The sequence below is a fragment of the Carassius carassius genome, chromosome 14 (genome assembly GCF_963082965.1).
Source record: "Carassius carassius chromosome 14, fCarCar2.1, whole genome shotgun sequence".
NCBI classification, from domain to species: Eukaryota; Metazoa; Chordata; class Actinopteri; order Cypriniformes; family Cyprinidae; genus Carassius; species Carassius carassius.
Genome location: NC_081768.1, coordinates 19,443,094 through 19,458,855, shown reverse-complemented (window position 1 = coordinate 19,458,855; position 15,762 = coordinate 19,443,094). Strand labels below are relative to the sequence as shown.

Sequence of the window (15,762 nt, the reverse complement as noted above, 5' to 3'; positions counted from 1 at the left end):
AACACTACATCACGGGTTCTCACTCTGCGTGTGTTTCGCGCTGGATGACGGTCGTGCTGAGCTGTGCAGGTACAGAAGAGAAGAGGATGACACCATTTGCTATGCAGGGATGTTTTCATTTTCCTCCTTAACACATACATTTTAAACCACAAACTACGGAGTATGTTTTGGACATTATTTAACCGTGTAAAAGACGAACAAAAATTTTAGAATAACAACATACTCTACATTAACATTACTCCAAGTTTTAGGGGTGCTGAGCTCCTTTTTAGGGGTGCTTCAGCACCCCTAAAAAGGGGCTAGCCTCGCCCATGGTTCCAGCAAACTATGCCAGTCAAGCAAACAGCAGCCAGCCCTAATTTCTTAGGTGTTTTTATGCTTTTTTACTGATTTCAATAATTCTTTCAGTGTAAAGAATTTAGAATTGGCTTTAAAAGGCTTTAGAATTGACCCACAAGCAGTCAAACTGAGAAGGGTCTGGCTGCAGACTTGCACTTGCACTCTCAGACTTGCATTCTCAGACTTGCACTCTCAGACACTTGTGCTTCCGCTAGCGACGTCACTTGCAGTCTTTATTTTTTTTTATTTTGTTCTATTTATTGATAACTTTTTGTTTGAATCTCTCAACATTTTACAACAGTAGCCAGGTGGTGAAGACAAGAAAAAAGAAACTAAATTACAATGTCACTTGCAATCGCTACTTGCACTCAACGCTACCTGTGACGTCACTTGCAATCAAATCGTGCATGTTGCCAATGGAGACAAAATGCTGTGGTGGTGATTAAACGATTAAAACTAAATTAGTAGGCCTAGTACTATAATTTACAGGGTCCTGCAAGAAAAAGACAAGACCGGCAAATCCGTGGCCACAGAACAGCAGAATATGAACGCAATGCACAAAGTCTTTCGTTAAGCGTTTTCCTCCTGTAGAAAAAAACAAACACTTAATATAGCATAATGTATTAGAATACGTTAAGTTCAATTAAAAGACCAAATTCGATATATAGTTATTATTTAATGACTATAAGGCAAGCAGATGGCTATGAACACAATGCGAACGCTTAATGTGGCCTAATAACAGACTAAGATGATGAAGACAATTCAGTAGGCCTGGCCTATATGTCTTGTTGTTGACTCAATGTATATACAGACCAGCAAATATGAACGTGCATTATGAAATGCATTAAGTGATTTTAAAAGGATCAGCTCTGTACAGGCAAGCAGACGAGTACAGCACGCAGTGCGTTAAATTGTACATTAAACGTTTTCCTCCTATAGAAAATCATTATAAATAAAACACATAATGTAGCTTATTGGACAAAGACAGTGATATAAACGAGTTGTAGACAGTTTATTCTATATGGAAAAATGCTTAACGCGAAACTTTGCGCGTTGCGTTTATTCACCACCACAGCTTCTTGTCTCCATTGGCAACAAGCATGATTTGTGTCGATTGCAAGTGTCACAGTTAGCGGAGAGTGCAAGTAGCGATTGCAAGTGACATTGTAATTTAGTAAATTTATCCTTGTCTTCGCCACCTGGCTACTGTTATAAAATGACCCTCTTGGTCAAACTGTAGAATATACATCTACATACTCAACAAGTCTGAACTGTAATATGGTTTCTTAAGTAAGCAGATAAGATACAATAAAGAGTCTATTTACTATTTACTCTGCAAAGGAAAATATCCTGTCAGTTCAGATCTCAACAATGAGGACGGCTCACTGAATCTTCATCTTACATTTGTTGATCTTGTTCATGTTTTTATACCTTGAAAATTAAATGAAAAAAGTGAATTTTACTGATTTAAACTTATCACCAAGGTAACAATTTCTAGATAGATAACAAATTCATTATAAATAAATCAATGTTGTGCATCACGTGACATAATATGCCATAGCTTAAACTGAAATGAAAATTCTGTGCACTTATTTATTTTGTTTGTTTGTTTTAAAGAAAACGTTCTTTCTGGCAAGTATAGTCCACATTTCTTTTCCCCCTAGGCAGGGCAAGTAAAAATCAGATGCTGAACAATGTTGTGTATTCATGAACTCACATTTTCTGACCTATTTAGGTGTGCAGCAATCATTTTATCTATCTAAAATTAGAATTTTTTTTTACATTTTCATTCTCACCCCATGAGACATTTTGCCTTTTTTCTATACTTTTACTTGTGTCATCTCCTATGTTCACTAAAGGGAAAGCCAAGTTCAGTATGTGGTCTTAAAAGGCCTGCAGGAATCCCTCTACTCTCTTTCATCGATGTAGTCCACTCTTTGCAGTTGCCTTTAAGAGGAAGTGACACTGACTTCACAGGAATCATTCTGAGCTCTGAGTGCGTACATGGCAACTATCAAACCACACATAGGAAATAAATGCTTAAACGAAGTCTTGAACAAGCGATCACACTCGCAGCTGTGTGAAATAAAGCAAGGCATGAAAGAACATCTCAGCCTTAATAATGTCCATTTTTGCAGACTGCAGAATCCAAAACATTTAGGCCCTGTCTTGAATGACACACTTTATGTGGTCTCACAGTTCATGACGTCCACAAGGCTGTGGGGTGCCCCATTTGACATTCAATAATTCAGAATTTAATAGATAAACAGACAGACAGATAGATAAAAAGTGTTGAGCCCATTGAAACTACCAACTCAGTCATTAACTTGAAATTAAATCAGGTTGGCATCTCTGACAGCTCTCAACTTGTCAGAAGTGAGTGCATCTATCTTGCTGAGTTTGGCTGGACAAAAAGGAAAAAGGAAAAACAATTGGGATCCATATATCAAAGTTAGTGAAGTGCTGGCTCCTCTCAATCATGAACCTTCTGGAAGAGGACCACTACAGGCCTCAGCAATGGAAATTGGAAATCAACGTGAACAAAATCCATCTGCCTGTTACCCTTCCTTGTTCATCGATCTACAGCTCTGGGAATCTTCCAAGATCTATAATCAAAATACTGATAGACATTTATCTTTCTAAGGCACAAGATGATGACACATTAAATTCGTATGAAATGCCTCTTAATAATGGGGTAATTAAGAATGTGGAGTAGTTAGATTAGATTATTTGATGCAAACAGTAAAATGTGTATTTGTGCAAAAATAAATATTGATGATAGCATACGCCTACATATGCAATGTCAAATGCACAAACCACAAAAATTTTACAGACACTGAGACTGGTACCTTTGAACCTGTGCCAACAAACTGAATTCACCCTCACTGTCTCTTGTCACTGTCCTTTCAACATTTCAATGCTGTTTCCAAGGAGACCAAAGATCATTGGAATTCTGCAGTGGAATGCAGGCAAGTGATTGGAAGAGAGGGAAGAGTAGTTTAAGAGTAAATGAAAGCCAGTGAGAAGAAACCTATGATCTCAACCGTGTGCATTTATAATTTGCTCTCTGTTACTAATCTCTGACCACAAACTGCACAGGGTGGTTATTTGCTACAAAACTAGTTTAATTACATATACCCTGCACCACACTGCTTTGGTAACTAGCACAATAACTTCTAGTCCTGTCAAATGTGAATGAAGCAACCTTGGGCTTCAAGTATTACATCTCTGCAAATGTGAATGCATTCATGATGACTCTGTGGATATCTTCATAAGAGTTGTTTGTTGTGAAGAGTCAAGAAGAGAAAACAACATTTTAGCCCACATACAGTGCACAGTCAAAAGAAATAACAGGAACGTTCACATTCAAACACATGCAATGAAAATAAAAGCATGGCTGCATGAAGCAGATGCACAGCCGCCTCGGCACATACAGTATAAACTCTGTAACCATGATTTATCGCTCTGCCAATAAGAAAATGCTTTCTTTTTCTTACCCATGAACTCAATGCCCAAGTGATCCACTGCTCCAGCGAAGATAGAAGAGGGCAGCATTAAAGGAGGAGGGAGGGAGGAAAGAGAGGAGAGAGAAAAAAGATTTTAGAGACACTCATTGTGTGCATTCTATTCTCATTGCATGCACAGATATTGTGGGATACTATTTATGTAAGAGAGTAGCCTACTGTGATAGCTATTTGTGTGTGCAACCTGCTCAGAAAACGTATGTTTTATTATGTAAAATAAAACCATGGCTGATAGGACCATTTGCAGATAAAACAATACTATAGATTGCTTTAATCTGTAATTGTGGATCCATGTATGCAGTTCATTCAAAAATATATGATATTCGTTAAGGATTTCTGTGCTTTGGATCAGAATGCAGACCAGCAGGTTATAGCAACAAGGCAAAATTAAATAATTGTATTAATTAATTTCTATTTTGTTATATTTTTTATCAGCAAAATCATTATCAACATCAACAAAATAATTATTTCCAAGGCAATGGCAAATGAGTAACCCATGGAACAGGCGAAGGTAAAGGCAGGTAGCAAACAATAAGAGTCAATGATCAAAACAATAAGAGTCAATGATCAAAACACTAAGACAAGGCAAAACTAGGAAACTTGGAAAACAAGGAACTAACACAAAACTAGGAAAACACACAAACATTCAATCACCAGCAAAGCGAAAGTGTGTGCTATTCTTATAGCCCTACTAATATGAGGCAGCTGTGGACTGATAATGAGACCTGATGAGTCTGTGCAAAGGATTGTGGGAAATGGAGTCCTGAGTAAATGGCAAGGCACAGAATGGAGTTTGTAGTTTGAAGTAAAACACAAATAATTTCTTAATATCTTACAATATTGCTTTAGGCAAAGAATAGTTTTAAGACTAATTAGATATATTTTCTGTAAAACAATTCATACACTAAAAAACAAACAAACAAACAAAATCCCCCCCTGATTTTTGCATTAAGAGTCTGCTATTTAAAAAAGTATTCAGGATGCAAGTTGATATATTAAGTTGAGGAATCACTGATTTCATGATATTATTGCAAGTGCTCCAAGTAAAGAAACTGAGCATATTTTAATATCTCCTGTAAATCAAGCCGCAGGAATACATCTTCATTCTGCCAGAGAATTCCCAGGAGCTCAGGAAATGGAAGCTGTGCTCCTTCAGGTATGCTCTGTCGCAGATTTAAGAGTGCATGACATTTATTTTTGCCACTTTAATGCAGTGGTGTAAACAGTATGAAGTCAGAATACAAGACTTTATCTCCTGAGGATCTGCGAATGTGTTGAGAGCAGTAGGAAAAGAACCGAAGCTCTTACACAAAGACAAATATAGATACCATTTCTATGTTCTTTGGTCAGACTGTAAGATTTTACTACATTTATTTTTCATGAGAACATATCCATCTCCTTCTTCCTCAGTGAGCCGTCAAATTGTGCTAATTTGACTCAGGGAGTTTGGATGATTGTAAAAGGCTCTATATAAGATGTTGCTTCAAGTGTAAAGATTCAAAACCTCCCACCTGAATCTGAAATCTGACAGGAAAATGATGGCATAGTTAAATTTGGAAGGGAATGGTAGTTGCAGTCAAGGCGTATGTGTGTTTGGTGCCCTTGGGAGTCTGTATTTAAAAATGCCAACAAACTAATCAAATTTTCCCCAGAATCTCCTCAAAAACTGTCAGCATCCACAACAGAAATAAACATAACCTGAAGGTGTGCAACTCTCTATAACATAACACCGTAAGCGGTCCACAGTGAGATGCTCTTTCATCCATAACAAACACAGGGCTTTTTTGCATCATTGGCTCTGTGCCGACGATTCTGACCTATCCAGGAAGCGATATGGCTGGAGCGTATAGTAGTGGCTGTGCCTTGATGTCATAATATGAGCAAAGACAGACTGTGAGGCAGGTGCAGACTGTGGGGTTTCAAACCCATTTACTTCCCCTATTCAAACGCACACATGCAGATGGATCCAAAAATAAGACCTTCTACCTGTCCGGAGCTGCTTGTTTAAAGCTATGAGCCTTTGGGGAGGTTTTCTCCTTCTAAACTGCCCTCAAAACAACCAAGGACTCAAACACCCTAATTGCACACCTTCTGTTACTGGCTACTCAGAATAAATGCCCAGCCACTTGACATGTTTTACCATAAGTGGCTCATATATTACGGTACCCAATCGCTGATTTTACACATTGCTCAGTATCTCAGATGAGATCAGTTGTGTCCCTGAGACAGGAAGGGAGACAGACAAGGCTACTGATGCTTCTCTTGTCGTCCTTGAGAAAACACTTATATTAAACTGCATCAGCCACAGGATCACTGGAAATGTGCCTTAAATTGTGCTTACTGTCCCCTGAAGTCGACCTGGGACGAGGGCTAGCAATGAACCATAAATCTGACTGAATGAGACTGTCTCAGGTATTTATCTGTCCTATCGTGGAGGAAGTTTAAACACTCTTTCTGGAACTCGGCAGTATCTGTCTCTCTATCAAGGAGATTGGGAGTGATTGTACTCGCTTCTTCTAAATGTAATTGCACCCTATAGCCTTGTAATGCCTTGTAAATCCTGAGGCTTAGTGCTATGCAACATAAGAATAAATACTGCCAGACTAATGCTGAGAATTATGATACTGTTTTTCCTTTTTTTGGCTGGCAACCATTGTAGTTGTCTTCAGGTTTTTTTTTTTGCTTTGCCCTAATAGAGAGAAAACCAGTCTTAAACAGATTTATTCCTGGTGTCTTCAAAATATGCATACAACTTTTACATTCCTAGGTCATTTTTAACCCAATTTAGCAAATATCCATAATTTAATAATTTACCACAAAATATTGTATTTGATTAATAATTTCTTAGCACCATGTAGATATTCAAAGAGTTTTAATTTAGTAAAATTTTTCTTATTTTTAAAGTTGATGGTGCAATTAATACATTAATCACTATTTTATTAATAAATTTTTTTTGAATTTCTTTATAATTTTAAATGATTCATGAACTACAGCAAAAGTACTATGATGAATGAAAAACGTTTTGTAGTATGAACTCCGTTGAGTTTATGGCCTGCAAACTTTGAATTATGAACATCAAACATATAACAAACATTTGTAATCATATAGGTCAATTCAGTTAAAGCCTCTGTTTTGAGTACTACTATAGAATGTGTGAGCAATCTGAATTTAGAGACCAATCAGAACTTAGAGATGGAATTATCTTATGTATTCTAAGAGCTAGAGAACTAAAAAATAAATACATCTAGTATCTAGTAAGTCCAGTTTTAGATAGAGAGAACATAACCTCCAATCTACGTCTGTAAGAGCTGATAAGGGGCATGGTTGAAGGGTTGCAACATTCCCAATCACAAGATGATATCGCTTTATCTCGAGAAGGACACCTTTCAAGATCTTTGCTTTGCAATGGAGAACTTGACATCTCATCAAAAAAATAAAATCAGCCTTGGAGTTGGGGGATGTGACAAGGGTGTCTTGTCACTATCCTCCTTGCTCTCACTCATCAAGCAGAGATGTGTCCTTCAGAGTTCTTGAACCATGTCCTTGATTGTGTCCTTCTAAGTGTTCCCAGTCTCTCTCGCTCTCTCCCTCACACACACACACACACACACACACACACACACACACACACACACACACACACACACACACACACACACACACACACACACACACACACACACACACACACACAAATACCCCCTCACTGAGTTTAAATCAACTACTGTAGGAAGGCGTTTTATTTCTTCCCTTTCATTTCTCTTTTATTTTGTCAGCAGACAGACACACTTCCACTGACATCTCCCTGTCAGAAATAAGATGGATTCCATTTTTCCTGTGGATTCCATTTTGCCAGTCCCAGACAAATGTTATACGCTGTCACTTTCAGAACCTTAAAGATGTAACTTGAATATGACAATGAATACATTATTTACTTCAAATACTCTGTGATGTTCAATAGTGTCTTCTCAGCTACTGCCCTGATCATCTCCTTTTTTCTGTTAATAAAAGAATCATGTATCACAGTTTCAACAAAAATATTAAGCAGCAAAACTATTTACAACATTGTTAAAAAGAGTAAATGTTTCTTGAGCAGCAAATCAAATGTTAGAAAGATTTCTGAAGGATCATGTGATACTACTGACTAAAAATGGTGAAAATTAATAGGATTTCACTTAAAGCTAGCTAAAATAAAAAGCTGGTACATTTTAATATTATTTCACAATGTTACTGTTTTTGGATGTATTTTTGATCAAATGTTGCTTTGATGAGAATAATAGACAACCAGGAAAAAATGAAGTGGTCAGCCAAAAAGATAAAGCAGCAACACTTCCACTGCAGAGAACACAACTTCTTATAATGGGAGCGATTAAGTGTTATCGCATTGTGATGCACCACTTGCATCCAGTGGAGACACATTGTCAGCCTGTAAAATTATTTTTTGTATCCAACTATAAACTTTAACACAGCGTACAGCTGCTCATTCTACTCAAACCTGAGAGTCGCCACATTTCATTATGTGGCTATTTGAAATCTAACATAAGAGAAAATTTACAGCTCTTGCACAGAAGTTCCTACAAAACAGAAGAATTCCAGAAATAGACTTTAATATCTGAGTGGGCTGTTGTTGCTTTCATTATCTTCAGTATCACCTGTTCAACACAAATGCTCGCTGGCTCATTAAAAGTTTCTGTGTCTGTGCTCAAAGAAAATGGGACTAGAGAAACATGTTGAGCAGAAGTTAAATACTGGCCATGCTGGTCTGAGCATATCAAACAACACTCTCACCTCGAAGTAATGAACGAAGCTAACGTGTCTGTACTAGCCTGTATGACACAGGAAAGAAAGTGAAAATAGAAAGAAAGTGAAAATAGTTTTTTTTCTCTCCACTCTTTTCTAAACTCTTTTCAGATATTGACAGCAATTTTAGACATCAACACGCAGCAAGAGTACAATGAGAGGTTTAAAAGATGCAAAGGACAAAGAAACGATCAAATGAGATCATAGGATAAGAAAGGAAAATCTTCCTGTGAGTAAAATATAAAAAGTAGGATAGCAGGAAGGAGGACAGGAATTTGACTGAATGTCCTCTGATCTTCTGTGAGAAGTGTTCTGCTTTTTTACACTGACATTCTCTGTGATGTGATGGTGAATGAAAGAACAAATTTCCTCAGCCAGATGGCAGCAAACTCCCTGAGCTCCAACTAGAAGGTCCTGTAATGCACATTGTGCTCAGTGTGATGGGTGAATTATACGGCTGATTATATCTATGGGTTCTTTACACTTCATTGCTTAACTTATTTTAACATTTCCAGTGGAACAGCGGATTTTCTTTGATGAAAAATGTAAACGTTTATAACAGAATGCTTAATTTTTTTTTTACTATATACGATATATATAATATTAAAATGACCTTTAATATACTGTAAAATGTTGCAATATGTAACCTACCATTTAAAAATAAATTTTCACTTCTAATTTGCAAGGATACATTAAACTGATCAAATATGCCAATAAATTAACTTATTTTATAATATGATAAAATATGTATTTTCAATTCATAAAAAATCTTGAAAAAAATGTCATGGTTTCCACAAAAATATTAGATGGCACAACTGATATCAACATTTATAATAATAATGAATTTTTCTTGAGAACCAAATCAGCATATAAGCAGAATGGAGTAATAACTGCTGAAAATCCAGCTTTGCCACTTAAATAAATTACATTTTGAAACACAGTATATTAAAACACAATATATAAAAACAAAGAAAAATATATAATAATATATCGCAATTTTTCTATTTTTATTGTATTTTTAACCAAATAAATGCCGACTTGGTGAGCATAAAAACTTGAGAGAGATGTTTACTAAACAATATTATTTAGTGAGTCAAGATAGTGAAAAGTGAGCTAAAACAGCTGAGGCAGCTCTCTGTCTAGGTTAACTCCCAGTGCACCGCAAGTCATGAATTATATCTCTGAATCTATAAAACACAAAACAGCCATTTCTAGGATTTGATTTAAGTATGATTTATGCAGTGGTTGTGTCAGAATCTAATCTTATCTTTGAGCAATACAACTCAATGAGGCTTAATGAGACCCCACAGAGCGACTTTTCATTGCTAGCTCAACGCTTTACCTATCTGCAGAACCTTTAAAATAAAACTAAAGACATTCCTGCACTCCTGATCCGAAAAGAAAGATGTAAATGAACCCACAAGAGACCATAAGCTCTCTACCCAAAGACAGCCTGAGGCTTCAAACGACCAGCTGAACCCCATTTACTAACACCAACAGCATCATAGTCAATGGCTGGATGAGTTTTGGATGCATATGTGCATGTGAGCTTTCACATGTGAGTGGGTGGTTTTTTTTAGATTCACATCTAAAGCAGAGAAAGCCCCTGAGCAGTCTCAGAGTCATTCAGTTGTTCATCCCTGGAATACTCAACCAGAATGTTTTAGCCCAACATTAATTAGTTGTAGATTTAAAGATACACTAAAAGCTTAGGAAGCAATGCATAGATTAACATGAGATATAATGTTGCAGGCTAAGTGATTATTCATGATGAAGAATACTGTGCATAACATAATGAAAATTCCAATATTACAACCACATCTGCTACATTTTCACTAAGACTAAATGTGAGCAAATTCATTTCCAAACCTGATTTATAAGAGTTACAAATGTGCGCTCATCTATAAATGTCACATGCATGATAAATTGGGGGATTCCTTGTGAAGATGACATGGTGTAAAGAAATTAAACGGGTTTTCTCTCTCTTTCCTACACAAAGACATGTAAAGGCCGCCCCTCGTCTTTATCTGATCACCCCCTCCTGTCCGCTCCTCCTCTACGCAGTGGAGTGTTAATGGAAAATGCAATGGATATCTTCAAGATGGTCTGCAGACTTCAGGTGTCCATTTGGGCTCCTGCTCCAAAATAAGCAACATGATCGTTTTTATGAGATCTGCCATTTTAAGGATGATCATAAACTACAATCATGCTCTAAAAGAAAATGGATAATAACAAAGCCTAATCAAATATCTCCACATCCCATAAAGCTGCTTCCTTCTCATAAATGTTGGAAATGTCTTATTTGCTCATAATCTTGCAGCTTGTGCATAACAACATGTACTATTGTGCTGTAATCTTTTTCAATACTCTTGTCCAAGCCTCAGATAAGTACAGTACTATATTATTATATTTAAGTTTGGCAACAATACTGATTCAGAAATTGTTCTCATCTTGTCTTCACTGCATTATTCATTGTCTGCCAATATAATAACTTTGGTGATATGAGGCATTTGGGACATGACATCAGCTCTCATCACACCAAGAAAACCTGCTGGCAAAGGTACACCTACAGTTTTACATTCAGGATCAATTAACAAATAAAAAAACTGGAAGAAATATCTCTCTATATTCTAAGTTCACTGGATTTTCTTGCCCTTTTCTTACTCTAATATACACAATAATTACAAGTGAAAAACATCAGAAATGGTCACGCTGGGCTGGCTGAGCGGTCACAGCTGGACAGAAAAAATCAGAGATTAAAGTAAGCTCCTGAAAGGCCAGCCACAATGTTCACCCGAAACCCCCACCTGCTTTTACTGAGAATGCCAACGAATTTCACACACAGACTTTGTGGCTCCAAAAAAAGAGAGAGTGTGAGAAATAGAGGATTACAGAGAGAAAGAGTGAGACGGTGAAAGACTTTATGAAATGGAGGTGTAAAAACTAACAAAAAAATGCTTTTTCACACCAGATGCAAACATATTCTAGTGAAATATATACGGTTTTCTTAACATTTTTAGGTCTATGATACATTTTTTTTTTAAAGTTCCAAGATACACATGACCCCCAAAACTTCACCCATGCACAGCATTAAGCTATAGCCTCACAGACAGCAAATTAAGTTGTACAATATAGGAAAACAGTTTGCCAATTGTATAATTATTGACTCTGTAACTGTAACAGATAATTTGGGCATCCCTTCATTGGCACTCATTCTGTCTATTGGGAAGATTGAGGGTTGTGTGTCGCACTCCAGCTTGTCAAAGCACGACATGATAATTAAAAGTGTATTCATCCCATCTCCGCTGTTATGTCCAACTTGGAACAATGTTTGGTCCTGCAATGTAATGTAATCAAGAGCGCTGAATCCTGCTTTACTCAAATAAGTGCCAGCAAATGGTGCACACAGCTTAAGAACATTCAGTCAGTGACAGTTGCGCATATTTATATTTTGTTGCACCCTGTGAGATGGTGTGTTTGGACCTTTGCATCAACACACACACACACACACATACACACACGCACACGCACGCGCACGCACACACACGCACACACACACACACACACACACACACACACACACACACACAGACAGTTTCAGCACAAAATACCCTGCAGTTCTATTATTAAAAGACCTGGAAAATGTCATTTTTGGGGCGTGTCTAAAAAAAAGAGCTGTTTTGGTTTCACTTGAAATGCAAATAAGCTGCATATTCCCGTCACCGTCTTTAGAAGAGGGTGTAGTGTATACGTCTCTGCTTTGTATGCCCACAGCAACAAACAACTGATAGAAGCAACATGACTGACTAGAGTTTACTCGTACATATTTAATGAGTTCACACTTAAATATATTAAACTGAGTAAAGGTTATGTGTATTTGGCTTGCTGTCTGAGGGGAAGGCTGCGAATTCAGAATTTGGGCTTAGGAGATATTGCTAACATTACAGCAGCTCAAGCGCAGAGAAAATGGAGGACAGGATACAACCAACATAACTCGCTGTGGGAGGGAACTACGGTAATGCAGGACTGTCAGGCTCTGGGCAGGGCCTAAACAATGTGATTTCATATTGATTTGAGTCTGCTCTGGTTTAATGGGGCTTAAAAACTAAGCAGTGGGTGGATTTTATCATTGTAAGGTGGTTGTGTTCAGACACTGCCAACATACCTTTATGTCCAAACCATGTAAATGTGTATTTTGCATAATAGGTGCCCTTTAAAGATGATTCAATATTCAATCAAATATATAATTCATATACAGTATATACACATACATGCATACAGACAAACCATCTGAATCTTTGTTGAGCAAATGTGGGGCTGTAACCCCAAGGTTGAGATCCTCTGCCTCAGAAATTATTGAAAGCCATTACTGGTAAACACCTTCTGCATCCAATTCCAAATAAATACACTGCACAAAGCACAAAGCACCTGCAGCGCTAATTTCATTTCATGAAGGCTGTCAGGGTTTTATCTATAAGTTGTGTGAACAACAGATCCTATTAAAGATCAAGTTAGAGACCTAATAAAAAGTTCACTAAAAGTTCACCAAAGCTGATGAGTCAGTGTTACAGTTGGACTCCTGTAATACCCACCTGCCAATCACCATTAGGGGCTGATGTCAAACAGCACTTTACCTGTCTTTCTCATTCCATGCTTCTGCAAGCAAATGCACACACACACACACACACACACACACACACACACACACACACACACACACACACACACACACACACACACACACACACACACACACACACACCTAGGTGCTGACTAACACACATGTCTTTGTGGGCAGACTGGATGTGGGTGACTCATCAGTTTAGCTGCCTAAGGCTACAAATGGTCTCAAGTATCTTTTCTCAAGCTTTTGAGACAGTTTCATGTCATACAGTACCAGTAGATGACACGGCCAGAAAACCCCCCTACAATGTCTAAATTGGATAGCTGTATGCAATGAGAACAGGCAGGGCCATGGGATCTCGACAGTCATGAATAATGACTATAGCGAGTGCAAAATGGTCTCTCACTGGCTCATAGGTCATGTTCAACCAGAGCTATACTAAGGATATGGGTGAGTAAAAATGATTTGTGGCCTGTGGTCTACAAATAGGATCAGAGGAATATATGAAAAGCAATAGGCCATGTTTAATATAGAGGATATCTAGTTCAAAGCTATGATATCCCGAAAGCGTCGTCCACAGAAAATTTTGAGTTATTTTCAACAAACGCAGGCTGACTGTGTAAGTTGTACTCCAATGTGAGCAAACAGAGTTAGAAGCGAGTATGGCTTATTCACATTTTATATTATCATCGTACTGTATATCTCTGTATTGAGTAAGGGTCTCAGACGCTCTCAGCTTCTTCAAATGTGCTAGAATGAGCAATTAAGATATCCATTTTCATCAATCCACTACCGTTAAAGCCATACAAGCATAACATCTTCTGCTGAAGCACTGCCGTGACCTTTGTTTTCACTTGGTGGTCAGTATTACCATCAGTTTAAGCAGTAACTATGAGACATATGCCATAACAGCTGCCATTACAAGTGAAATGGCAAAGTTTGTCCAATATTCTGAGGTGGAAATGATCATTGGATACGCTGAGACAGCTGGTGGACAGACGCAACAGGATAGAACCAATTACTGTCCTTTTCTCCTCCCTTCCCTTCTGTCTTTACTTTCCTTTGCTATTCATGTTACATCAGAGTTACAAAAGTCTTTTATGAACCGCCAGGCAGACTGTACCTGTCAGCACTATCTCAGCTCCCCATTGTTTGTCATTGTAAGGATGATGCTGTGGTCCTCCCAGGGAATTATGGGTAATAACTCTGAAGTGCTCATGGCTTATGAATAAAGGTGAGGAGAGGATGCCTACGAGGCTGACTGACAGACTTAGGGATGCTGGGGAGATTGAGAAGCTTAGGAAGAATTATTAAAGGAGAGCCTCATAATGTTTAGACACTAAGGAGGCCGGAGAACTGACAGAACCCAGCACTGTGAAATGAGAGGAGGAGGTCTGCCAGTACAGATAGATCTGAAAAGCCGCAGATGTGTGTAAAGACCTTGAACAGATGAAATGAGACAAGATGAGGCTGTTAGTTACAAAGCGAACTTGACATTTTAAACTTTCTGATATAGTGTGTGAAGAAGGGATTCTGCAGAATCAAAGAAACGATGCATCACAAAATTCTGGACGGAGCCACACAATGATCAGACCGCTTATTTCATACCGACATGTTAATCTACAATTACCATTTTAAATTTAAAAACTGTATTGTATAACATTTCTATTCAAATCTTGGCTGCCCTCTGCCATTTTAAAGCCGTTATATATATGCATTTTCATCATGTTATAAGTTTTTTTAACATTTTAAACGCCCTTGAAAAACCATTCAACTATATAATATAATATAATATAATATAATATAATATAATATAATATAATATAATATAATATAATATAATAAATATAATATAATATAATAATGCATATTAATGTTTGCATTAAACATATATGGTTCAAATTAAATGGATGTCAAATGAGAAATTAATCAAGACTCATTTTGAAATTGGATCTTGACTTAAAATTGAATCGAATCCCAAGATTCCTACTTCTAATAGTGAGTGGGTGTCATTTCTTGGTGATTGCAGAGAAATTATATTGGCTCAATTTACATAAACTGCTGCACAGAGATTCACATATGAACATGATGCCACTGTCTTTGATAACTAATCATGCCTGTGACTTGCCCTTTAAATGAAAAGTTACAAAAGGCCAATAACACGGTCATCTAGTCAGAGAGGCTGGAATGATGGAAAGAAGCTTTTGTATCTGAAAACATTCAAGTATAAGCAGCCCAATGGCTGCGAGAACCCTCTCTAATCAGCAAGTCTGACAATTACTTACCCCCTCTCACCTGCTGCTTCGGCAGAGCCATCATCACAAAGAGACTGCTAATAACCACTGACTCACTTTTCAGTAAACAGACACTGTGATCAGCAGGGAATCTGGGCAACCAAAATGAGGGATCTGTTCTTGTAAAGCTTTGAAATTAGGAGGAGGCCCTCAAAGTAACAATAACAAACAGATAACTCCA

General features: G+C 37.5%; 1 protein-coding gene across 1 annotated transcript in view; it reads right to left on the bottom strand.

The window, feature by feature from the left end:
• Positions 1–15,762, bottom strand: part of LOC132157249 (pro-neuregulin-3, membrane-bound isoform) — a 304,223-nt gene that overhangs the window by 27,029 nt on the left and 261,432 nt on the right. Inside the window, exon 4 of the mRNA XM_059566502.1 lies at positions 3,837–3,863. Within this exon, the coding sequence (XP_059422485.1) occupies positions 3,837–3,863 (27 nt within the window). The remainder of the gene's footprint in view (positions 1–3,836; positions 3,864–15,762) is intronic.